Source organism: Lates calcarifer, linkage group LG13 (genome assembly GCF_001640805.2).
Source record: "Lates calcarifer isolate ASB-BC8 linkage group LG13, TLL_Latcal_v3, whole genome shotgun sequence".
NCBI lineage: Eukaryota > Metazoa > Chordata > Actinopteri > Centropomidae > Lates > Lates calcarifer.
The window spans coordinates 12,797,219-12,825,097 of NC_066845.1; the positions used below are offsets into that span (position 1 = coordinate 12,797,219).

Sequence of the window (27,879 nt, forward strand, 5' to 3'; positions counted from 1 at the left end):
TCTCTGTCTCTCTCTTTATCTGCACGTGTTTTGCACCAGCGTGGTGCAGTTTAGAGACCCAGACTGCAAAGGCTAATGACTTTGGGGTTAAAGGGCACACCTGCGGTCATAGAAACAATACACAATACAATAAATACAGAAAGACATAAACAAACATATGGGGAAATAACAGTCATAACCATATAATGCTCCTTCCCCACCATGCAGGTTTATTGGATAGCTGAAACTGTGATTAATACAGTGATAATATTATTATATTTGATCCTTCTTTGTATTAAAGAATGATCAATGGAGCAATGTTATTCCAGATTATTTTTCCAAATTGAAATTGATTTAAGGTCAGCAGCAGGTTGTGTTTTTAACACCACATGAGAGACAAAGAAATTACTAATTTCAGTACTGTCAAAGGTCAGCTATATTTTATTTAAAATGTTCTACTTCCACAAAACAACATGACATTGTCCTCATAGTTCACCATGTTATGTAAAGCAGCTTAATTTTATTCTTGGTGCCCTTTTCATAATTGCTGCAGACAATGGTCTCTCGAGCTGGGGGTCAGCTCATCTCTTCATTTTTTAATTGTAACTCAGTCAGCATACTGAGTTTGGTCTGAACCACCTGACCTAGGCCCAGGAGCTTCCATGGGGTTAGTTTCAACAGATGTCGGGGTCACCAGACACTGTGGTACTCTTCATGCATGTGTTCAGATATTCTCTTAATAGCTCAGCTAACAGGTCAGATTGAAAAGGAGCATGCACAAGTTTACAGGTACTTCCAAAAATGAAAAGAAAAGCATGCATTTTTGAGACTCATACCAATGTATGTGGTACAGCTTTTAATTCAGTTTGACTTCTAAATCAAACAATTGTGAACAATAAACTACATTGCTGATAAATCTATCTACTCCTAATTCAGGACTCAGGAAAAGAATTTAAGCTTGTCAATATTGACACAGTGGAAGGGGACCTACTGGGGAACACAAGTTTTGAAGCCCATGACTTTTGTGTGTGTGTGTGTGTGTGTGTGTGTGTGTGTGTGTGTGTGTGTGTGTGTGTAATCAAATGCATGCACTCACAGCAGGTTTATTTTCATTAAGTTGACAGTGGTGGAACACCTCTTGAGGGATTAGGTCTGGAAGACGGCTGTCGCTCCTCCTGACTGGAGGCCTGCGATCTCTGAGTAGAGAGGAGAAAAACAGTATCAGATCCAGCGTGAGATAGCAGGGCTTTGCCGTATAATTACCATGTTAACCCAGATGATTCTCTCTGATCTCTGCAAACATCAGGGCGCAGGCCCCGCCAGGCCGGCTTTGGCACGGATCTGTCACAGTGCACTGTGGGACACTGGATGTATGTTAGCTTACTAGCAATAGGACTTTTGGTGTGATCTGCATATGCTTTATTTTAAACCCCTTGTGTGTTTTAGTGCACACAGTTAGTACAGGGGCTTACATTTTCAAACCCTAGAAATGTAAATTCTTGAAAAAAAATGCAAATATTCATAAGTAAGGCCTGTACGAATTGTGAAACCTTGCTTTATTGTTTTTTTTTTTATAAATTTTATTATGCCTGCATACTTTGAGAAATATTTTTCTGATCTCCTGCATGCTGTAAATGTCAACATTTCAAATTGAGTTTTTTTCTGTAAACCTTATTGTTTAAAATCTTATTTTGTCCTGTTTCTTCAGATTTCTTAATTCTGTTATTCTACACCTAAACCTCTTTTTTTAATCTAAAGCACACAAAATAGGGATATATGAGATCTGAGACCCTTTCCTTCATTGAGTGTTATCCCCCTGAATGTGAGTGGAGATTCTGTCTTTGGTTGCTTGCTTCCTAAGCCTTATTGATCTGTGGGCGTTTTTTCTCCCCCATTCTCCAAAGTCACTAAGCTTGCATCAATTCATCTTAATCTGTTTGCTCCTTAAACCCGGAACAAGGCATGTCTTGTTCCTGGTTGTAGGAGTCTCTCGGCTGGTTTCCCTCACATCCTTCCTAGTCAGGCTTCTCCTGGGTGGCAACAAGAGGCTTTTCATATTGAATCAAGTGTTATTGAGTTCCCCCACACACCTCTTATATTCCCCCCTCTTCTTCGTTCTCTCCATCTCTTTTTTTTCCTCTCTTCCATCCACTTTTAACAAAGCATTCCTTTAATGACTGAAGGATTACGGGCCAACCTTTTGCAGCCAGTCTGTGGACTAGCCTGTAATCTGACCTCATTACATCCCCTGTGACAAGCTCCCAGGTCACCACAGAGTGACTACACCTTATCCTTCTGTGAAGCCAAGCTGCACACAAGCCTCCCCCCACCCTGAGATGACACTCAGTCAACCAAGTAAGGCATCCAGGGCACCCTTTCCTCAGCGCCATACCTATCCACCAAAGCATAGTATCCCTTGATCCTGTTCCCTTCCCTTAACTTCTCCTCCATTACACCACAGCCAAGATGAATGGTCGTTTGTGGGGGCAGATTGTGCGGGTCCAGGCATGGCAGTGTCACTGATAAATGTAGAAGGGACATGTTGTTCCACAGGCCCCTAATTTTCTGACAGAAGGAAGTTAGAGCAGCAGGCTTCTTCCGGATTACTATACAGCCACACATACATTTACACACAGACACCACACACCACACTTGTGCTATGTCTCCCCTTCTCTGTCTGGGCTTTCATAGTGAAAGAGGAACACAAGTGAAGTCTGATACAAGACACTTCCAAGAAAGTGTGGTGTTATCCAGTTTGATTTATTACATATAGACGGTTGTTACTGACTTAACTGCTATTACAACATGTAAACTTAAATACCTAACTTTTTTTTGTAGCTGAGCAGCGTTACATGCTTTGGCACACAACAACAATACAATACAGTATATCATGTAACACAACCACATTAAAATGATATCAATCATGGGCGTTTGATATCAGTAAAAAGTAGCTGGTATATGGTTATTTCTATATAAAATGATAGATGGGTCAGGGGTCTCTAAAACCATTTATTCTTTTACCCTTTTATTCTTTTATGCTCCATTTATCTCTCTTTTCTTCTCAGCCTTCTGTGGCTCCAATGCTCCTACAGGCCACCTTTTTTTTTTATTCCCCCTCCCTTTCTCTTTTTTCTGCCTCAGTCTATCCCCATCTCCATCCCTTCTCTCCCCCTGCATGTGTCCCTTCATCCCACCAGCGTTTGAGGGGCAGGTGTTGACAGCAAGCTGGCATGTTGTCAGGCCTACTATGCAGGCTTGTGCAGTTACACTGTGCTTGAGAGGACAGGGGAGGCCAAAGCAGGTCCATTACATCACCCCCATCAAGACTGATTGGACTCAGGACGGGGGTCCGTGCATGCTCATGAGCGGTTGGCCCGGCCCGGCCCATATGCCTTTAATACAGGAACAGATGTGGAGCACAGACCCTTAGCTCTCACTCCCCTTATTCCCTTCCTCTGCCCTCCAAACTGACTCAAGCCAGCCATGTTGTCCTGGGCCATGCGTAGTTGGCCGCTAGTTCAGGTTTAATGGGAACTAACTGGCATACTAAGATTGTGGGTGGACATGATTTTTATTTCAGATGGCCTCCCTCCAGAGTTGTCTTTGTTTTACGCTGCTTGGAGAAAAAGGGAGGGAAGCAAAAGTCGAACAGGCGATGACAGAAAAATGAATCGTTGGCAGATGATACCAAACTCATATATCATCAAGCCTTTTGGGACATGGTTTCTTTTACAAACACACCAAATGGACCAAAACAGGTTTAGAGAAATGTGTCAGTTGATATCTCATCACTTATCAACAGTTTTCGGTATATTTTTACAGACAGTCATGATAACTGTAGCCAAAATAAGCTGCGTTGGCCTAAAGGATGCTTCCTATCCAAATACGTCTTGAACAATAGTGATGGGACATCCTTTCCCAGAAAATTATTAATGGTCCCAGCCACTGTCTACTATGGGCACATCCATGTAGGAGTCTGTGGTGGGGAGCAGGTGGGAAAGGCTCTGCCATGTCCGTGTAGTAATTTGTTGGACCTGAACCAGTGGCAGCTAGGGAGAGAGACTGTGCCATACCACAGTCAAGTAACCCCATATCCAGACCTCATCTATGGGGTTCAGATGAGCCAGGGCCAAGACCCTGGTGATTGTGGTTTGTCACAGGGATGCTGTACCTCCAGCGGCTGTGTCAGTGAGCTAATGCCCCTCTGAGTTTCTCTGTGTGGCCAAGAAATGATTAGGCCTGTTCGGTCTGTCATCTTATTCTGGCCTCTCAGGTTGACTCGGGTAAAGCAAGGATGGGAGGTATCAATGGAGATATTTTCACATGGATAGAGTGAAGGACAAGAAATTGAGGGAGAGTAAGCAGATAAATAAAGGGGACAGTGGGTAGATGGATGGATGTAAACACATAGAATGAGATAGAAGGAGAAGGGAAACAAAAAGAGGGCTAAAAGAGCAGAGTGATATGATGATAGCGGACAGGAAGCAGCAGGGGTTGACTCATATCTCCTCAATAGCATCCCTCTCCTGTCAGCTGTGCCAGAGCAGCACAGATATAGCCAATCAGGTCCTGAGGTCTCTGGCAGCTATTTCCTGGAGAGGGATTACCGACCCCTCCTATTGGGCGGGACAAGGCCTCCTGGTCTGAATTCATCAGCGACACGGCCTACGAGATGTAGGAAGCAGGTTAATAGACACTCATCAGACATCTGCCGCTGGGTTACCGTCCAATAATCTTCTCCCTGGATCTGCTGCCAGCAATTGATGACCACATTTTTCCCCCTAAACCCTTCAACTGCCCTCCCTCCCTCTCTCACTCTCTCCTACCCCTCCTCTCTGTTCCTCCCAGCCTCTCTTCTGAATACACAGTGTTACACACAGACAAATGCATTCTTAGACAGGTCCATGATTGGGTAAACGTGCACATGCGTGCACACATTTTCAGCCTCTAACCACCCCCCACCCCCCACTCCTACCTATCTTTCCTTTTGCTCCATTGATGGCAGCAGACTTTTTCAATTTGGAGGGCCACTTCTGATGGAGTCTAGTGACAGATTTGGGAGCCCAGCAGTGGCTCAGTGTGGCTGTGTGATGAAAAGTCCGCTGTCATACAAGAGCCAACTGTAATCCTCCCTTCTAAAGAACATGGTCTACATCCTCCTGGCTCCAAACCACTTCCTCCTCACACCGCCAATGAGGAATGACAATTTCTGGCAGTGTCTGTCTTTCTTCTCTGTCTTTTTCATTCTGTATTTTCTTGACGCTCCCGTGGCCTCTCACTGTGTCTCTCTTACTCTCACTCTCTATCTTTTAACAGTTTTATTTAACAAGTGACACTGGTGCAGCAACAGTTAATGCCACTTGTGATGTTTTTTCTTTGCCTCTCTCCATCCACGCTATATGCATGTTATTTCCTTAGTGGAAGTGTTTGTTGCAGTATGTGCTTGTCATTAGTTCACTGTTATAACCTTTCTATAGCAAATATCTATTTTCATGAATTTGCATCAGTTATATACAGTATCAGTAACAACCCAACCACCCTTTAGACCTTAAATGTTCCCTATAGCCCTTATTACCAAAAATAACTAGGTTCTTCTATTGACAATTTTCAGCGTTCAAGGTTAGTATTACACTCCAGGGCATATAATGGCTCTCCTAATGATTGCAACCACATAACTCCAGCAAAAATCATGTGGCTCCTCTCTTATTGACTGTTTTCTCAACCAGGTTGAGAGGGCAAGTAGAGAGTGAAGCTCCCTCTCTGCCAGGTTATTTATGACTTTTCTTCCCCAAAGTTATTTTTCTTTCTGTGATTGCGGAGTGGTGTGTTAAATCCGACGTGTTGGGAGATTACTCAGCTGGCCGTCAACTGCACATGGTCAATTTGCCATGATGAGAGGAACTGGATCACACAACCCCTGGAATCTCTCAGTGGAATCTCTGGGGGGGAACTCCTCTCAGACACACATGCACACACACGCACACACACATTCAAGGAAGACGCCAATGTGGTAGTCATTTCGGCCGCCAAAATCAAATGGAGGTTCAATCGTTTCCACATTTCTTAAGATAACATTATGAGAGGGAGAGAGATCGGTGGGCCAGGGCAATCAAACATGTTCTGTTTGGTGAGGTTTCTATGGAAGGAGAAATAATGGGGTCATAGGATGAAAGGTGAGACATGTGTAAGAGCAGTTCCTGGGTTCAGCTATAGGACAGTGCCACTTGTTTCTGACTTCTCCACACACGCGCAGTTCAGTGCTGTCAAAGGCAGCCTGTTATAGATGCCCTGTGGCCACTCCTCGCAGCAATTAGTGCAATTGGACCTAATAACTTTGGGAATTACTAGAAAAACAGGAGGGGCGGGGTCAGTAACGAAACCTGTAGCGTACCAAGCACATGTTGGAGTAGTTAGGTACACGTCCTTTGAAAACCTCCTCTGTGAAAGAATGATGTGAAAGTAAAAACATGAATATTAAGGGATCACTGTCTGTTGTAGCTGTAGTGCTATCTGTTGGCGTGAGCCAATAATCTGTTCCTAAAGTTTCCTGAAGTCTCTTGATGCGTGAGAGGGGAGTGGTTGCTACCAAAAGAGTTATTCATAACTGCTGATTCTTTTGTGTGAGGGATCTGTATCGGACAGGGGCGTGTTGAATGCAGGCTGGTACCCGTCTTGGGGTCTCAGAGGGAATTTGGGACTTGTGAGAATGGGCAAAGGGGCGTTTCCTCTGTTCACACTTGAGCTCTGCCCAGCCATGCTGAACCCCCCGGCCTTCATCTCTTCTCTAGGCCATCATCTCGTCTCTCCCAGCAACAGAGTAATGAAGTGAGGACCATTATGGTCACTATGGCTAATACTGGGCTAATGGAGTTCAGATAGAGGACCGGCCCACCTCTACCCATTAAAATAGGCTAGAGCAGTTAAGATACAATTAAGAACTGGAAAGGCTGAACCTTGGCAGCTGTCCTTTTGAAATTCAAATATGCTCTTCATTTTTGAGGGTGACACATCACTCAATCAGAATTTTTATGCTCTGAGGGAATATGAGCCTTGTGTGCGCTTGTGTCCATACATTCTGGAAACTATGAATGTGATGTATTATACTTGATAGAGAGCAATTCTATGCAGAGTTTTTAAAGTTCAGAAATGATGTTTGCCTGGACTCTTGCATGCCTAGATGAATGCATACACTTGCTAACAAACAAGTTTGCTGTAATCTTGGTCACAGTCTGCCTGAGCCTTTAATGAGGGACTTTTTGTCACGATGGATCTCCTTCTGATCCTCGGTTAGAAGTGAAATTCCTGCAGTCAGCAGTCAGCACTTCTCTACACAGTAGCTTGCTGCTGCAGAAATCCATGAGCCAAGAGATTTTGAGTTCCAATGCCGCCATATTTGAGGCTTCTGTTAAATTCCATGTTCAGACTGGCCTCTGCCTTGGCCACATGATTTGCTACACTCCTAAGTCCTGTTGCCAAGAACTGTCTTCCTCTGACTTCTGACATCAGCCATCTTTAAACACTTTGCACTGCGCTGCATTCTCTCGAATTTCTCTCTTTCCTGTCTCTGTCATCTCTCTCACATTCTCTATTTTGCTCTCTCTCTTTCATTTGCTTTTCCCCTTTGTGTTCCTCCTCAGCGATCTGGCTTACAGCTGAAGCTGATTCAGGCATGGAAGGGATCAGATGATTTCAGCTGGAAAAACTGCATTCTTTTTGCATATTGCTTTGAACCCTGCTATTATCCAGTTGCCTGTTTTACAGTAATACCCTTAAACAGAAAGACTGGGATGAAGAAACCTTTGCACAGTCTCTGACTGGTCCAACAGCACTTAATTTCAAAAACATCCTCGTACAGTGATTGGGTGACACCCAGAAAAAGAGAGAAAAAGAATGGATTTTCTTTGGTATTGTCTGCCTTCTAAAAAAGTCCTTAAAAAAACCAAAGCCCCCAAATTTTTTTCTTCACTTATACGACCCTTGCTTACTGTGAACAACTGTAAGATCCACAGCACTTACTTGCTGACAGTTTGGGTTTCACAGTGGTTGTTTCTTTGTGAAATACAACATTTTGAATTGGACATATATGCCAACAATAGCTCTATTATTATAACGTGTTGTACATGACGAGGGCACTTCATATCTTATTTTGCAGTGTGTCGGACAGAGCCGACGTGAATACAGGGTGTATCCCTTTGGGGGTCCCGAGAGGTTCCAGGGTGATCCAGAATGGGCGATGGGCGTTTCTTGCCGTTCACACTTGATCTCTGCCCAGCCATGCTGAACCCTGTGGCCTTCCTCTCTTCTCAGGGCCATCATCTCCACTTCTCTCCATGTGGCAGAGTAATGGAGTGGGGATCATTAGGGTCACAGTGGCTAATACAGGGCTAATGGGGATCAAACAGACGCCCAGCCCACCTCTACCCATTAAGCGTGCAAGTAAATTGAAGACTTTTAAAGGACAATAGGCAGGGAGTGTCCAAGCACCAGTGGTTTTACTGATGTATGAGCTGCTCATGAAATATCAGAATATTTCAGTCCTTGTTTCTAGTCTTTGTGTTACAACTGTAGTTATGTGAATTTAGATTATAGTAGTAGTATATAATTAGTATATTGACTTTTATAAATAGATAACTGTATCACTCCTTCACTTAAAATGTACTCTGTAAGTAATCATTTCAGCAGTGTTGTGGTTGCTTTTCTCCTCCATCTTTGTTTAGCAGGTTTTACTGGGTTTATATAGTCTAAGTTAACTATTGTATCATTATTTAAAATAGGTAATATATATATTTGAGTCACATTGTATGCTGTTCATATTTTTCTCCATTTTTGAAACACCCTCCACGACCTATTCTAGACTGTCTGTATCTCTTCCTGGTCAGTAACTATAGAAGGAAGGCCATTATTCCAGATAGAGGTGTTAGCTGTGCTGGGCCGACCTGTATTGATCGCTTGTGAGAGGACGCTGAGCGGGGGAGAAGGACTATTTGCTTTAAAGTTCAATGGCTCTCCACTGCTGTTAGTGTTGCAGCCACAGGAGCAATCGATATCTGGACAGGGACCCGTGTCATGAGACACGCTCCCCATTTAGAAACATCATAATACTCTGCTGATGCTGTTACCCCACGGCCAGAGCTTGTGTTTAGATTTTTTTTTTCCTCTTTTCCCCCCTCCCTTGTGTCTTGGTTGTCATGTTCCCCCTTTGCACCTTACAAGCTGCTTTCTTATTTCATACTGTAGGCTGGGCTTTAGCATGGCGGGCTGGAATCAGTGTGAATTGTAATTATAGATGATACACATGGCTGGAAGGGAGAGATAGAGAGAAAACACAGAGAAGAATAAAAGGCAAACAGTCATTTGCAGCAAAGGTAGGTGTCAGAAGGTAACTGATTATGTAAAGAACACAGTGAAGGTGTTCAGTGGTGTGTGTGTGTGTGTGTGTGTTTGTGTGTGTGCGCACACCCCTTTTTTGCCTATGAAAAAAAAAAAATATATAATAAAATGTGCTCATTGCATTTCTTGGCTGTGGTTCAAGTGCTGAGGGGAAAGAAAGAAAAAGGGCGCGATTGTTTCTAGTTCAAGGTGTGTAATGCACAGAGGCATACATACATAATGGGGTATTGTCAGGGGGTTAGTATGAGGATATTAATGCCCTGGTTTGTCCATGCTATTTGGTGCAGTGTCGCTCCCTGAAGGGAACAGTGAGAGTAGGCTGCTCTAACTACTCTACCCCCTCCACACCCTCTTCCCCCAAGGCCCCGACTAGAGGTCACTCTGTTTAGCACAAGAGGCGAAGCCCATTTTTACCATGATGTACCAAATACTCTCCTCTCCTCTCTCCCCTCTCTCCTCCTCTCCCCTCCTCTCCGTTGGTAAACATAAATGCCCCGCCTTGCCTCATTGTGTCCTGAGCATTCACCCTCTTTTTAAACCCTCTCAGTATCTCTGCTCATCCCTCTGTGTAATCCCTCTCTACCCGTATGCATATGCATAGCCACTCTGTGGCTGTGCATACATTTGCATCACCCCCCCCCCCCCCCCCCCCACCCCCCACCTTCTTCTACCAACACCCCTACCTCTGCCAACACTCCTCCCCATTGCCTCTCAATGAACCTGTTTACGTTTGAACATTTTCACTGGCATTTGAACTCATCCCATCGATTTCTTTATGGCGAGAGGTTGCGAGGCAGTTCCTTAAAGGGGTTGAAATCGACCATCTAAATATTTGACTAAGAGGTCACCAAGATTGCGCCTGGCCCAAGCTAGAAATTCAGACGGAGATGCAGTGTGAGAGAAAAGGGGAAGCGGCCGGATGTCTCAGACAGGAAGAAGCTTTGGGGGAAAATCCAAGCTGAGGATGAGGAGGGGGAGTGCTGCAGCGAGGAGAAGGGAGCAGAGAGAAGCTGCAGTGCTTGAACATAGGTTGCATTTTACTTAGGCTCCACAAGAGGGTGCTGCTGGACAATCCATCCTGGATCTTTAAGAGGAAGGGGGAAAAATTCCAAAACATCACATATATTTATATATATTCACATTTAAACAACCTCCACTCTTACTCCCTCAAAAAAAGTTATGTACTTCCACTTAAGTTGCAGTCCTGAAAGCTAAATTGATTGTCCTTGCACTTCTCTAAGTACTGCTATTATGCATGTGTGACAGTAATTACATGCTAAGCCGTCAGTGACATCAAGCAAAATTGACTTCACTCTTCCCTTGCATTGTCAGTCCATCGTTTTGCCTGAACAAAAATGTGTTTCAGAGATAAATCTGAATGGAGAGGGGTCCTGACCGACACAAGGAAGAAATGTGAAATAATGAATCTAATTGAATGTCTATTAAAATTATAATTTCTGCCTGATTGGGAAAGTGAGTGGCAGTGTCCAGAGTATTACCTGCCACCGTGTTCCTCACTTCACCAAAGATGAGGCTCTCCCCCTCCCTCTCCTCTTCTCTCTCTCTTTCTGTCACTCTGTCATCTCTCTCCTTCTGTCTTCATCCGCACATCATTTCAGACCCCTCGTCATGATTCACATAGAGTTCCATCCCAAATTGCAGCATTAGGATATACAGACGACAACATTTGCACTACAATCCCCTCCCATTATGCCCACCGTGACAATAGCCCCAGGGCACGCAGAGGGGCTCATGTACCATCTCCTCTGGATCCTTTATGCTTAAATGAATAATGCATACAAATATTCACTGTAAAATAAAGTGTGTCCTCAGTTATTAGCTTAGCACAAATTATGTATTTTACTGTACATTTGCCATCACTGGCATATGTTCCTTGTCAAGACAATGGTTCCTAGATTTTGAAACTCGGGGGGAGAAAAAAAAGGATTTACATCAGAAACATTAGAGCAACGCTTGTCTTCACAATAGCTAGGCTCTACATAATCCACTTGTTATTGGGAGTTGTTTAAATAATGGTAATTACTGATCTCTTTACATTGCATTCTCTCCCATTAACAAGCTGTGTGTCTCCCCCTCTCTTCTTCATTGTCTCTTTTCTTGCACTACAGTTGTATGCTGCCGTGGTGTCTGTATTCGTGGTGTCTGTTGTCATGGTGTTCAGAGCCCATGCCAGATGTCATAGTTAACTTTGAGGGAGAGAGAGAGAGAGAATCATGCTAGAGGCTATTTTGTTGTCAGTGATTTAGATGAAACACAGAGATGTTAAAATGTTAGACTTGCCCCACAAAGCTTTTCCCCTTTTTCTAGCCTTTTTTTATTTTGTGAGAGAGATAGTAAATTTACCTTGAGGGTACACAGCCTTTGCTCTGTTAAATACTCACAAAGCATCATTTGAAATCAGCATGAACAAGTAGTTATCAGAGTAGAACTGAAAGTGGCTATGATAAAAATATATTTGTGTTCTTTTAATGTCATCCAACAGAAGATTAAAAAAACAGAAAATACAAGCTAGAGTCAGGAGTATGAATTGATTTCTGCATGTGAGATTGTTTGATTTTACCTGACATTTTTTATGTCAGGTGTTAATATGTTTTCTAAACAATTAGATCATTCTGAAAAGTAGTTACTTGTAATAAACCAGTATTCAGAATAAGCACATCTCTAACCACTCAGCATGTAATTTTGTTGTTTAAGCAAGATTTTGCACAATTTTTCTTCACTAATTATTCTTTATTACAGTAAATGCTAAATCTTAAAATGCAAATCTCACTTTAATACTTTTTAATCTAAAAAGTGATTAAAGGATAGAGTATCAGATTTCATCATATAGTCAGAGGCTGCTCTTAATTAGGACAAAACATAGAACAAAAAATATAAAAACATTTTAAAAAGTTTTATGCTGTTTAATACTGTATGTATGTCTGTAAATTTTGCAAACATTCGTATATTACTGACATAAACTGGGTACATATATACAGACTGCAAATGAATTGAAACTGGATTCTGGAAACTGGAAATTAACTTTTGTTACACTTCAAGTTGCTCCACTGAATTGGTCTTGAAAACACGTAATGTTATCTAAACTTTCTTTAACATGCTCTAAAACCAGTAACAACATTATATGAAATTACAGAGTCATAGAAACATTGAATCTTGGTATTTGATATTTGTACTTTGTTATAAATGAACTATGAATATTTGAAAATGAAAGAAAACAAAAAAATAGATTTTCAGTATAATTGTTAGGAGATCAAATTAATTAATTACGTTTATTATTCTTTGAATATGTAGATTTTGTAGATACTGTACAGAGTGGAGCTGCTGTGAATGAATTAGACTGTAACATTTTACATTTAGGCAATAATTCATCAACTAACTTTTATTGGTTTAATTTATGGGAAAGCAATTTTCACTACCAGCACTGTGGTAAACATCGTTAATCAAAATACATTATTATAATGAAGCTGTTTTAAAATGTTTATTAAAGGAAATAAAAAAGGGGTTACCCTTGCTTTGTGCATCTTTCCATTGTCGTGATAATTAATAGCTAAACTGAACGTTTTCTTTGCCAATGCAGATGAGGGGAGACTGCCAGAGCAAGAAGAATGGTTGGACTATAAATTTAACAATAGGTAGGCTTAACCTTAAGTGATGAACAGTATGTAATATTACAGGAGTAGTCCCATACAAATGCAGCACCCCGCTGCCTTACACAGTACTGGAGACAACATCCAATTAAATCCATCGATGTAAATGGCCAAACTAGTTGGTTCATGCTCATTGGCCAGTGGGTGGCCTCTTGATTTTTGCATTTAATGTTTGATAGTGTTGTGACAGAGGGATTGTGTGTGCACATGTGTGTATGAGTGTGTACTATTGTGTTGCTCCAGGAAGTTATGATTTTGAACTGCTGTTGTGAACCGAGATGAGTCATCTTTGTATCCTTGGCCTCCTGGGTGGCACCGACGGTGTTTACATATTACATTTAAATTGTGCAACCAAAATGATTTGAATGCCAAGATATAAAACAGCAGAGGAATATGCTCCATTGCGGCTTTTCCTTTGTCACTGTTGACCTCATGAAACACTTTGCGACTTTGTACTGAGACTTGCGTCACAAAGTGAAGTGTTAACCCCCACCCAGTACAATTTGTGTCATTTGGTGACAACCCTCTCTCTCTCTCTCTCTCTCTCTCTCTCCGTCTTTCCTTCCTGTGGCAGGGATGAGGAATCACGCACCACTTGAGTGCCATTTGTTAATGAAGGCCAAAGTGTTAGATGATAAATATAGTTGAAGAGAAATGGCACATGTAAGTGATCTCATTTAGGAGCATTACATTTGAATTTATTGGGGTACTTAGAGGGGACAGAGGGGCCATGGCTCTGAGGGAGAGGGGAAGGGTGCAGATGACTGACTTATAATAGACAGTTGGGTAGGGCAACCTCGCAACCAAAGGTATATATATATATATATATATGTACACACAGCAACCCGAGAAGGATACGCGACTTTGTCTGACTGTGTTTATGTGGCATTGTGTCCATGCTTGCATACATCTGAATGTACTGAATATATATATGTATACTTTATGCGTGTCTACATATGTTTAGATTTTTGAAGTGAGTGGTAGAGGCTGAGGAGATAGACTGTCTTCATTAACCTTCTTGTATTGCCTCTTTTTTATCCTCACCACTCTAATAGTCTATAGTCTCCATTGTTGTAGGATTGTAATGTTAGGCTTTTGTTTGAATATGAGTTATTACATCACTGCAAATAGGCAGTACAATATCAAGAAAATATGGCACAAGGCAATGAAATATAATACCACCTTAAACTTTACAGTTAACATTATTATGATACACCATGCCTGTCTCCTTTTCAAAGTTACATTGTATGGCCTGAAATTGTTAAAAACACTTCATTAATCATTACTGCCGTTAAACACTGTTTAGATGTAAAACCAGTAAAACATGAGACTTACAAATAAAAACAACAAAACATGTTTATTAAATAGGCAATGATTTGTGTAGGAACATGTTTGGGGAGCAGTTTTTCACTTGGTTCAGGGCTCCTTTTCTGTGTATAATCCTCACATCAGAGGAAAAGAGCTTTGCCGGAGTGAGTTTGCCTGCTTGCATGGTTCACGGTTAATTTATGTTCAGTTTTGTTACAGTAACTACGCCCATATTGTGCAGTCAACTGTTCAGAGGAGTCCTACAGTATCTATAAACATTGGCAGAGTGAGACACGCGGAATAAAAGACCTGCAATACCTCCAACTGGTTGACACAATTTGGATTGCAGAAGACGAACAATATATTCAATCCATTTCTTGGCCCCAATGCATTTAGTAAATACAGTGCCTGGTTGGTAAGAGGGATGTTGACAGAAAATCAAAAGCAATGTAGGAGCAGCGTCCTATAATGGAGACTTAGCTCTACTTTACACTCCTCTTACAAAGATCTACGATTTGAAAACAATCAATCCCTTCATGAGAGCTTGTTATTTTCTCCTATAATAAGAGTAACGGCTTTTCATCATTCCTGCACAGCACTGATTGTGTTTAGACTAGAAATATAAGCATTCACAGCGTGAGTGCGAGTAGAAAAAGAGAATATAGCAAGGTTTTAGTTTGCGAGAATCCCACTCTTTCTTTTTTCCCTTCTTTCACTTCTCTGTGGAATTTGTTTTGCTACCATCAGATGTTGTTGAGGATTGAAAATATCCTCTCGGCGTATCGACGGCTCGCCACGAAGGTGGCACAGCATGCCACAGAGCAGCAGGGTGCCAGATTTCTTCTCCCTGTCTTTAATTTGAGGCAGTGTTAGTTTAAGATTTACCAGAGAGCATTTCTTTATGTAGACAGTTTCACAAAATTTCCAGTACTTTTGTGGGTCCTGTTCCATCACTCTTATTTGAGGTTCCTGTCGCTGTTTCTCATAACCTGTAGCCTTCTGCTCAATTTCAGCTGCATATTTTGGTGTGACACTGTATCTGTTACCTGCAATTACATAGGAACATCTGGAGTCTCTGTTGAACCAGGTGTTGATAAAGCAAATAAGCTTCCTTAGTAAATGGTTAATGTTTTGACTCAGTGCAGACCAGTGGACCGGAGGGAATGTTTCTTGTTGAAGCCCAATAACACATTTAAGAGGACACCCTTTGTCTCTTTCTGCAAGACCCTGCCTATGGCGCAGCCTCTATTAGGCCCTGTTACGTTTCTTCTCGCAAATGACCGTTTAACCGTCTTTTCCGCACCCTGACGCCTCGCCTGTTATTACCGTCATTGTCTCTTTTTCTGCTGTATACATGTGTGAGGCTGGGCCCTTTAATATGCGGAGAGCTTTTCCTAGGCTTTCCTACGGGCACAGTGGTCTGTGTTTACTCCTCAGTCAGAATGCCTCCTTTCCACAAGTTTGACATGCCTTTTTGTTGCCATGGTAAGCCCTCCCTTAAAATATATATTTCTGCTTTTGGCCTGGATGGTTTTTTATCTCAGTGGTTTAGAGCCTGTTGCCCCCAGGGCCAGATTTAAATGTGTGTGGGTCTTCAAGGATTTCTGTGCAGAAAAGCCGTTTGGATTGCAGCCTCACCGCCATACAAGTGCGACCGAATTGTGTCATTTCAGGTTTTTGAGCCATCGTTGGAACCAAAGGAAAGTCCAAAAGAGAAGCAAAAAACACAAGACAAAAGCTGATGAAAATGGACCAGATTGGATTATGTCAGACTTGGCATGTGCCTCGTTATGAGGGAAGTCTTCGTTCTGTCTTATCACACTCTGCCTTACAGCTAAATGAATTAAAAAAAAAAAAAAAAAAAAAAGAAGGCAAAGCACAGCTCGGCTCCTTGGAAAACAACAGCCAGATCGTAACTGTAAATACTGGCTTAAAGTGGTGTGGGCTCTGCATGATTTTCAGTCACAAAACAGGAAGTGAGAGGAGGAAAAAAAAAAAAAAACACTGTGATTGCACTAAGTTTAGGGACATGGACTGCTTTTTAAGCAGTTATAGATGGGGCAGTCCTTTCCACACTTGAGATGAAATTTTCCCAGAAAACAGCTTTCTTATTGGCACATGTTGTCACACACTTGGATTGCTACATGCGCATCTACCCGTGGGTCCTTATGTCTAGAGAGCCACTACAGTATGTTCAGGTGGGTTTTACTCTCAGGGTGTATATATGAAATGGGTATTTTTGTATGGTTTGAGTCTTGGAGAGAAAGTGTAGAAATGCATCCACTGCTTGTCACACCAGGTAAAATAAATAAATAAAAACCTTATATACCACAAGGTGGGTATGTTTGGGTATAGGAACAGTAGTTTTTAATTTTTTTGCAGTTTTGCAATCATGCGTTTTGTTTAGCTTCTTTCTCACTCATTTCTGCATCACTTTTAATTAGTGCAGCTCAACCTTCATGTCTCCAAGAGCCAGGAGGCTGCCTATTTGCAACGTTCAACAGGTAATCAAGACTGATTAAGCCCTGAACGTAGCCTAATTGCATTAGATCTCAGAAGCATACTATAACCACCATAACTGCAAACACACATGGTCTCTTAGAAAAAAAGAGAGGTTTAAATCTCAGAGCAGTATTTACTTTTTCACTAGCAAGAGAGAGGCCTATGATTGTGAGCTTTACAGTTGAAATACAAAACCCAAATGTGATGCCATGAAATCCGCATCTTAATAACATATTGTGTTGTTATTTGTGGAAAAGGCATAGGTGTTGATTAACCTTTAAGTCATACATATAATTGAAACGTACTGTTTTTTTAATAGTCTCAACACCGAAGAATTGTCTATAGCGTGATGTATGAAACACACTCTGTTCACTCTGCCCTGTCTGAACTACTATATCACTGTGAAGTCCTTTAAGTGTGCTGTGACATGTCTTCAAGTCCTTGTTTAGCACCTCTCTCTCTGTGTTCAGGGTGTGAACTGATACCTAGTGTCAGCTAGTGTAAGGGACAGAAATGGTGAGAGAGAAAGAGATAGCTGAGGTCTACATCAACAAAGAGGCCATGTGGATTAGCCCTGAGATAGCAGGAGGCACACTGAGGAGAAAGAAATAAAAACGGGGAAGAAGGAAGAAAGAAAGAGGAGAATGAAAGAGAGAAATGGGGCTTTAATGGGGCGTTGTCAATTTTTTCCAATTTAGCTCCGGAGGAAGCTATTTTCTTGGAATTAGATGGTTGGATCAATGCAGCTTTTCAGCCATTTATTAGTGTGTAGTGACATCAACTGTTGCTGCGTCCATCACCAGGCAGAAAAACCAAAAAAAAAAAAAAAAAAAAAATGCATTTTCACAGAGCTCAACCTTATCACCACTTGTCAGTTAATTATGCATTTAAAGTGGGGGGGCAGGAGTTCAGCTGTAAAACACTTTGATTGAGCCCTTTGAACTCAGCCAGGAAAGAAATCAGTTCTCTTAATCCTGGCTCCTATGTGATCATCATAGCCAGAGGATACAGACCTCTGTGTCCATCGTTCAGCAGGTCATCCAACTGCAGCACCATTACTAATGCAATCATCCCTGTGATCTGAACTTCAGAACACTGGACCAATATAAATAGATAAACATGCCAAAGATATGTCACAGAAGAACAAGAAAAAAGGAGGTGTGGATGACTCATCTGTGAAAGGTTCATCCATTGTGGACCTATAGAACTCTTCCAGCTGGTCTTGATAGCCTACGGTGATATGAGCCATGCGATACATGATCGTTTTGATCATACAACAAGTAATGCACCTCTCATTAGCACAGGTCATGCTCTCGGCTTCAGTTAGTTCACACTCTTCATGATCTTACCCAAAGAGACCAGCATAGAAATATCAGGCTGCAAAGTCAAATGTTCTGTGCATACTTGGAAAAAATAATGAATAGTGTAGCGCTGTATCTTGTGAGAGTATGTTTAAAGTAGTGTGGGTGTGTGGTGTGGATCTCAAGGGTTTAAGGGCATCTTCCGTTTAGTACATCCAAGTCAACATCTGGAACATAGCAGGTTGTGCAGAGATCCATTTTAGTATTCCCCAAACTCATAAACACTCCAGATCAAGGGCCAAACACACCTCTGTTTCTATCCTGGAAAAATCTATTGCCACAATTTATCAACTTTGATTGGTTAACACTTGGACTCTCAAAATGGAGCCCTTCATAATTTAGAAGCTGCTCTAAATGCAGTTGGCCGGGCTACATCTAAATGTTTAAAAGTCAAGTGAAGGAAGGAGGCGGTTAGACCTGAAGTTATGTCCTCCAAGGGAACTTTACAAAGATCCTCTCACAGATTTATAGCCACTTACCTAGGAGCCTGAGTCGATATTCATAAACATGGCTTCAAACAAAGCCCCCCATCCACTATCCCTGCTTGTAAATAAATACAGATATGCCTCTTTTACAGACAGCAGCAATCTAAAATATTACCACCAGCATAATTTTACCACACGCATTAATATTTTATGGCACATTGTATTTTACCGCATTGAATCTTAAACTTTCATGGCCGGCCCCAAGGATTTTATTCCTTAGGAGTCTGTATCATTATTAGCCAAGATGTATAGCTGGTACAGTTCCTTGCTTTTGTGCTCTTCACCATTTCATAGGTAATGTGTTCACGAAATCAATAGAATCAACATTGCTATCCTGTTTGCTTTACTCAGGTCATGTCTTCCGAGTTGAATTACTTTGTAATTGACTTCTGTATTATTGGAATTTATCCAGAAATCTTCGTGAAACTACGTAAGCTTTTTGTGCTAATTTGGCTGCATTCAGCTCTTGTGAGGTAAAAACAGTTACAACATTATAACCATTTGTCTACAACAGGTCCTATATGTACTATGACATTCTTCCTGACAATCATTTGCCATTTGTTTTTGTAGAATGTGTTAGTTCATTAAACTTACCATCTATATTCTGGTTTGTAAATTAACCATGTAATGGTAAGACCCTATTAAATCTAGTTTGAAGTGTTTAGCTTTTTGTCTAAACAAGTAAAACCCAACCTGTACAGTATCTGCCTCATTATGATAGGAATAAACTCTAACATCTGCATGTGTGTACTTGCATCTGTGCTTGTGTTTACGCATGGGCGGTGATTTAAGTGGGTTTAGTGTCAAAACAAGTCTAATGAGCTGGTGCAATAATTATCAGCCATTTTGCTCTCACTTAAGCTAATTGAGGCTTTATATTAGAGTTAATACTGCTGCCTATGTACACTGTTTTACAGTTATCAAAATGTTTGGTCCGAAATGGTTCTGCTAATAATTTAGGTTTTTATTTGTGCATGTCAGTGTTTTAATATCTCCCTATCAACCATACTTATGGGCTTTGACAGTCCTCCCCAGATGGTGATCATTGATCAACTTGTGCTTTGTGTATTTTTTACTAAAACAAACAACTACTATATACAATAGCATCAAAGTCAAGAAGGACATGTAGTTGCCTCTCTTCTACACTTATTTGTTGTGTAGGGAATGTAAGAGTCCTCATCTGGAATTTTTCTTTAGGCATAAGTAAAGGTTTATTTTTTGTAACCTTTATACAACAAAAAAGGTTAATGGCATTACTATAATTCACTGTATGCTCTACAAAGGCTCATCATCATATACTGTAGACAAAGTGATATTAATCATGCCTTCACCTTTTACAATCTCTCTGCACTTTTTTTTTTAGGTTGTATATCATGTTTCTTCCGCTTTTCTGCCTTTCTCACTTTGCTCCGTGTATTTGAAGCGCTTTGTGAAATTCCCATTTTATCCAGGTGAGTATGAGCTGATCCCCAGGCCCTTTGCTCTTGTCAAGAATCTCCAAGGCTATCGGGCTCTCCTGGGGCCCTGTTTCACACACCAAATTGATGTCTCCGACTGGAAATGACACTTTCAGCAGGATTTGCCATTCTAAACCATCTCAAACCCATGTGATCTCACCCATTCACTCTCAGAGGGATTGCCTTGAAATACACCGTAGCTTCAAAAGCCAATGAGCATAGCATGCTTGAATGAAAAGCTGATACATATCCTATCAGGGGGAGAAAAAAAGATATTCTAAAATGCTGGCAATGTAGAACAGTATTTTTTGCTCTGAATAAAGACCAACAGTCCCATGAATAAGTAGGTATTGCCTGGGAGAATGCGATAGAGGGTACAAGGGAGTGAAACTAAAAGAAATCAATAATCACATGAATTTTCATGTGAAGGTGCTTGTCCACCATTTGTTTTATCTTGTTAATATCTGTCTTGGGTTGTCCGTCCATGAATACACACACAGGTGGTATGATCAGCACATACCAATCAGATCCAGCCATCTTTTTCTAACACTCCATGTAAAGGAGGAGCACGGTGACCATGTTGCTCCGCTAAAGGACTAGTTATGATATAATTTGACACTGGAGTAGAGGGAAAATGGAAAAGGTGTGAGCAAGAATCCCTCCCTTGACTTATTTTCATCCCCAAGTCTTTTTGGGGCTGCACGTTTCTCCTAGGGGGCTCTACAGACCGGCATAATGGATAAGGGCAAGGGTGTGAAAGGAGCACCTTAAGGCTCCTCATTCAACTCTCCCAATCTCTCCTGCACACACTCTTGAGCTGTGAAGGCCCTCTTTCTTTGCCCTGCTAGCATGGGAGCCCTGTAATAGGCTCTAATTGATAGGGAGGTGTTGGGGTCTTTCTGTATGGGCTGAAGGGATGAGAGTAAGAGAAAGAGGGAGAGAGAGAGGATTACATGTGGGCATGTGAGGTGGAGCGGGGGGGAGGAGTGGAGGCTGTGGAGCGGTCTAGGCCCCGTCCGTAATGAGTCATTAATTTCCTAGCGGTTTTGTGGCGGTTGGCTCATTACTGGTCTGCAGAGGAGCAGGAACAAAGCTCTGGGTAGGTAGGAGGTGAGCTTAAATAGTTGGGGCTCAACACTTCCCAACAAAAGGAGGAAGAAAACGTTGAATGGCACTTGGAACAGATGCAGTAAAAAGTGGCAGATGCAAATTGCGGGAGAGCAAGTCTTCCTTCAAGCACTTTTCTCTTTTTATTTTGTCAGACTGCAGCCTGAGAGTCTAATTAGTTAGTGAGGTGTTTCACTTCTGATAGGGCTGTGTCTCGTTATTGTCACAAAGAGGATTCATAGAAATGGGAGGAAACGCATATGTTCCACAGTCCCCAGTGGAACCTGTTCACCGCCAATAGTTTAATTGACTTGATTATTTATTTTACCCTATAGAAATTGAAAGATAGCAATATTTTCACGCTTTGAAATAGTGTTGTATATAGTTTAAAATATGATAAAAGTGTATGAGCATGATGCCTGCAGGTAATTAATTATGTTTTTTAATTATGTGTTTATACTCTTCTCCTTGCAGGCAGAATGATTATGGACAAATTGGCAGTGGTTCTAATGAAAATGCGGTCGTCCCTCACTTTGTGGAGTGTGTGGGTCATGTGTCGAAGGTCACCTGTGGGGCAAACCACAATCTTGCGCTGACAGGTACAGTAATGCGCTGTGCAGGCATGTTATGCTACACAACATTCAATCAACATATTATTATTTGCCTCTTATGTGACAATTTGCACAAAAACAGTTTGACTTACAAATCTTCCAGTTCATCTAAATCATTCTCTTAGCAGTTCAAAAGGCCAGACCTGTCTCTTTTGGACCTTAGCTGTACATGTGTAACTCTGAATCTTACTGACTTAGATGTTACTAAAGAGTCCCTCCATGTCTGAATGTTGAAATAACAGAAGGAATGATATTTTTAGATTTGTTATTTCTAAAAACACACCAGCATAAATCAGCTGGACAATATCTTTAAGAGATGAAGCTGACGTCACTAGTCATGAGCTGTCACTACGTGCTTCAAAGTTCACCTATTTTACTCAATTTTATGTGAATATCAGAGCCCTCAAGCCCTCGATCGGCACATCACCTGAGAGAGAGACAAGGAAGGAGAGAGAGAGAGTTAGCGAGGATATGGCCCTGGCTCCTGATCCATAACAGTCATTGCCTGTTACATACATTTCAGAATTCATTCAGGCTATGAAGATAATCGAGGTAGTCGACAGTTTCCCCTGCAGCCCAATGGATTTATGATAGCACTGTCAAGAAAATGAGGCGAAATGACACAGTAGCTGACTTTAGCTGCAAATAATGTGATAGGCCGTACAGTGGTGCAGCAGCAGCTGCTGTCATTGCAGGTAATAGGCTATAAAGAAGCCTGATAGCAATACCTGTCATTTCTTAATGGCTGACTTCACTGAAGAGCTTTTGTGGCCTTTAACATGAAGATAATAGAAGATACAACAAATTTTACAGCTTTTGCGTTGCATCCATAATTTATCACCAGAGGCCCCATGCAGCAGCAGCACAACAAGGACAACATGCTCCTAGAGGTGTGCTGGAGAGAGATGCAAGATGAGCTGCAGGGGGTTGGAGCCCCCCCCTTCTACTTTGCAATTAATGGAGGAACTGCAAAGTATCCAAAACATCTCCTATCAGTTGATATTATCACGTCTCTCATATTACATGATAATACCCCTGTGTACTGCATTTGCTTTGGAAATGAGAACTTACAAATCCAGATACTGTTACATTGAAACAGTATATGCTTTAATTTGCAGAAATAACCTGATTACTTTTTTTTTTTTTTTGGCTTGAATTTGAAACTTTATTCATTTACTTATTGATGACATGCAGGTGACGGCAGATTGTTTCAGTGGGGCTGTGGACGGGCATGTGGCAACATAAACAAAAACATCCTGTTCCCAGAGGAAGTGACACTACCGAGCTCGCCAGTGAAAGAGATTGCTGGAGGATGTTGGCATAGCTTGCTTCTGACAGGTTAGTCCCTGCTTATGTTTGAAACAGGTGTGACGCACTGTAATACGGCCATTTACTCCATTTACTAAATCCCCCAGTGCCTTCTCCCTGCTGTTTTTCTGTTCATGCAGACATAGAATACATGTGCGTGTACTGTGCACGCCGACACATCCACAACCTGCACATAAACTATGCTTAAATTCTTGGTGTGTGTCTTGGCCCTCACACAGACATGTGAGAGTGTGCTTTTAGCTGTGGTGTCCATCTATCCACATCATTCATTAAGAGCTCTCCCAGGGCTAGTGCGGCTACATAAACACAGAGGTTGAGGCCACGGCTGCTCTTTCACCTCACTGCGGAGAACTTCAAAGTCACCTCTCCCCACACAGCAGATGAATGCTCCCTGTCTGCCAGGCTGATATATTGGCCCCAGTTGCTGTCTTCTTACTGTAGTATGCCTGCGACTGAGGCCCCATCATGGAGCCAGAGCTGGGCCATTTGTTAGTTTTAACTGTATCTCCAAGACCTGGCTTTAATTCTGAAGGGAGGACATTAATCCTTTTAATACAACACTTTGTAGAGTCGTTTTCCTGTGTTGCTAATGCTGTCTATTATTAACCCCATTAAAAGTGTAATACAATTTAAGTAGAGTGCTAAAAGTGGATCATTTGTTGCTCTGTTCTGTTCGAATTAATTCTCAATTTATGATCTAAATGATTAAACTATAGGAGTCACCGCACTAAATGAGATTCTTAAACAGCCAGGCGTACATTTACACATATTAATACAAACATTTATGAGCACATATTCACAAAGAGATGTCCAAGTGTACACACATACCCACACAAAGCTGCTGTGTGTAGCATTTGCTCCTCTAAATCCTGTAATGTCCCCAGTTTGATCCCTAGCTCCATTCTGTCATGAGGGAACAGAAATATCCATCTCCAATCAGGCCTTAATGAATAGCCTGATGAGTGTCGGGCAGAACTGAATTACCAGATAGATTTGAAGAGCGTGAGAGTGTGTGTGTGTGTGTGTGGGATGGGTGGGGGGTAGTTACAGGGTCAGTAGAACAGGACACATGTAGAAATTAATTCTCTTGAAGTTCAAAAAAGAAATTGGCTAATTCTGTCATAGGAGCCTCATGGAATCATCTTATCTATTGGTATGAATTTTCTTTTATTAGGGTCAAACTACGTAGGGATGCATGAGGGATAGAAAGGAGAGGTTAGGGAGAGCAAATTGGACTGATTGAGGGTAAGATTTGAAAATTGGAAAGAAAGAGAGAGAGAAGGGGAGAGAGTTGAAAAATGATAGAGAGGTGGGAAAGATGGAGCAAAAAGAGTGCAGGAAAGTCAGTGGTATGAGAGACAGCTTGCCTGGGCCGGAGCATATTGAGGGCAGCAGGTGGAAGAGTGGCACAGTTAATTAAAACGCCTGTCTTAATGTCTCAGCCCGTCACTCCAGGGAGAGAGAGAGAGAAAATGAGGGGGAGAGAGAGAGAGAGAGAGAGAGAGAGAGAGAGAGAGAGAGAGAGAGAGAGAGAGAGAGAGAGAGGGTTGCCAGGCTTGAGCTTGGCTGCACCCAACCAGCCATCTAGACAGCAAACCAACCATCCAGCCAACCCACCAGGCCACATGTCAGACAAGCCCTGACACTATGCCCTTCAACCCCCTTCATCCTTTGCAACACATAATACACACACTCACACATGTGCACAGAAATACACACATGTCCAAACTCCACCCACAATTTCCTTTTTTTTATCCACATACTCATACTCCTATCCAAACGGCCACCCTCTCTAATCTGATTCAGACCTTTAAAAAAAAAAAAAGGCCCCTCTCTAAAAAAAAAAAAAAAAAGAACAAAAACACACTTCTGATGTTACTGTTTTGCTCAGCAGCATCTGTAGCACGCCTCTAGACTTCCAGCCTTGCAGCGTAATCTGTCTGCTTTTAATAATTCATAGAAAGCACAGGCTGTGCACTATGTACCGAATGCTGAGGGTAATGGGGATGTTGTGATATTTCTATCATGGCCTGTCTGGAGCAGCGAGTGAATCAAACCAGTAAAGATCTGATAAGCAGTCTGTTCAGTGTCATAACAGCATTGGCTGTCATCACTGCCTTAGGTGGACCTTAACAAATCCTTCTCTATATGCTATAATTTAGCAAATCGTGATACATAGAGGAGATTCTGTGCCACGTTGTCACAAAGTTTCAAGTCACACCAAATCATTTATGGTATTTCACAAAGACACAGGCGCACATGAGTCCAATGCAACATTTGCCAATCCTGAGAACACCACAATGTTGTTCTAAAACTGTACTTCGTATATTGTGTGAAACACAGTTCATTTTACTAGACATGAATAAAAATGTACTTAAAGAGAGAAACGAAGAGGGCGAGAATCCATCCATCTGTGAGGTGCGTCTAGAGTTGTACGTCATGTAGTTTGACTAATGTTTTATCAGGCTTTGCTGTATCACAGCGGATTGCTTTGTCAATAACCAGCCTGGTGCCTCAGTGAGCAAGAATCTGAGATTGTCAGGCTGAGTGACAGGCTGGAGATGGCAGATAATTCAAAGAAATTGGAAGTGTGAAATCTTTAAGGGCCACTTCTTAACACAGCAAATGCCAGGGTATCTTTCCATCAGCTGCTGCTCTCACAAGCCACCGCATTGTTAATGGTGGCCTGTCTGTCCATCAAGACCGCTTCAGGAGGGATTTAGACCTGTTTGGGCTCCTTATCTCTCAGACTGCCTCCCACTAACCTGACCATGGCGCAAGCCTTAAGAGCCTCGTGTGTGTTCCATGTGGACAGTGATGGTCATAAATCTACCTCTGGAGCTCCACATATTTTTTCTATTCATTCGCTTATTTATAGATATTGATTTATTTGATTATCTGTCTGACAGTGTATTGGTTTATCTATTCATTGTTACACAACCAGGAGCCAAAAGTAATGGTTCTTGTAGCACTTGTTAATTTAGCTGTCAACACTACTGATTGACCCTAGATTGTAGCAGTAAGAACTCTTTGTCCTTGTAAGTGTGTTTCTGTGTCTGCTGCTGTCTCTCTGGATGAATACAGGAAAGCCAGTGTCTGCTTTCACGTTTGTGCAAAAACACTGTTTTGAGCAAGACACTCAAAATGTCAGTCACTGAATGGGGATAACTGTTTCCATATGAGTTGAATCTTTACCTAAGAAAAAAATGGTTTTAGTTGTAAGTCTCTGTAGATAGACATCCCAATATAAACATTTTTAAGTAATTTGGTAACAGCATTTTAACAACATTAAAACTTTATGAATTTGTATCCAGCATAAATTGTGCTGGGGTCCACTCAAATTGAGATTCTCCCCAATGTGTGAAGAGGAGGCAATAGAATCAATGTCTTCTATGAATATACATTTCATTAATAAGTTGAGATCTGGGGCATTTCAATACCCAAAATTAACCTAAAAGTAATTTGAAATATAAGTTAATTATTAGTTTGATAATGAGGTTTATGATTAAGAAGTTAATAAAAGAAACACATAAGTCTTTTTTTGTGCTAGAAAATAAAACTGAGTATTCACACAGGAGTAAAAAAAAAAGAAAAAAAAGAAAAAAAAAAGAAACCAGTGTGTGTGACTATGACTGTGGGCACACTAATGTTCATTCATCTCACCAGAACTGCCACTGTTTCGGTGAAAATTAAATATTACAGTTTTGAATAGTGACGTGCTGACCTAGCTCAGTTTCGCTCTCTTTCCTTCAGTCACATGCTAACTTTTTACACTCTCACACACTCACTCATTGAAAACAGCTAAGGATGAGAACTACAGGAGAAAGGCAGAAGAGGACAGAGGAGGGAAAGAGGGGGAGGAAAAAAGAAAAAGTTTTCTCCACATCTGCTAAACACCCCCCCACCCAAAAAAAAAAAAAAAAAGGTTAGATTCTGTCCTCTGTTTGTATGTACAGAGAAATAATGAGAGAAAATAGACAGAGAAAGGAGGGGGGGCTACACAGAAGGACCCAGAGAGAGGAAAAGAAATAAACAAAGAGGAAAAGAAAGAAATCTGTCCCCTATTTTCCCCTTGTAATGGTCTCAATTCCCTGCCAGAGCTCCCTGTCACAGAGAGGTAGTTCCCAGGCCGACACATCTCAAGCTGTTCAAACATCCATTAGGATGTTTTGTTTCATACACACTACAAATACAGCAAGACGAGAGAGAAACGGGCAGATGATGAGAGGGAAATTGAGGAAGAAAGAAAAGAGAAAGAACGACAGAGAAGAAGAAAAGAGAGGAGGAAGAGGAGAGCGAGTTGATGGGAACAGCAGAGAGAGGAGAAGAGGAAATTTATCAAGAAACTCGTGTGATATTTAATGATCCTTGTATGTGGAGAGGGAAGACCACACCAGCTCGTTCTCCTCCGCCAAATACCGATCCCCTAACTTAATTTCCTGCTCAATTGCTGTTCTATAGTGCATAGTACAGTGATACAGGCTGGTAATATAGAAAACAGATTGCCTGTGCGGCGGAGTGGATAAGGCTGAGGCTTGTGCTGCTGGAGACCTGCAGTCTCCAGGGGGGTCTTGTCGGTGGGTTTCACAAAACCAACAAAGCCCATCTTTCCCTGCGACTGGCAGCAGCTGGCAGGTAGATCTTCAAGCGCTGGAGGTGGGGAAGTGGATCTGTGGGTGTGG

At 41.7% G+C, this 27,879-nt stretch overlaps 1 protein-coding gene across 1 annotated transcript in view; it reads left to right on the top strand.

Moving 5' to 3' along the window:
* Positions 1–27,879, top strand: part of LOC108878472 (E3 ubiquitin-protein ligase HERC2) — a 286,295-nt gene that overhangs the window by 86,750 nt on the left and 171,666 nt on the right. The window contains exons 7-8 of the mRNA XM_051075311.1: positions 21,732–21,856; positions 23,063–23,206. Coding sequence (XP_050931268.1) covers positions 21,732–21,856; positions 23,063–23,206 — 269 coding nt within the window. The remainder of the gene's footprint in view (positions 1–21,731; positions 21,857–23,062; positions 23,207–27,879) is intronic.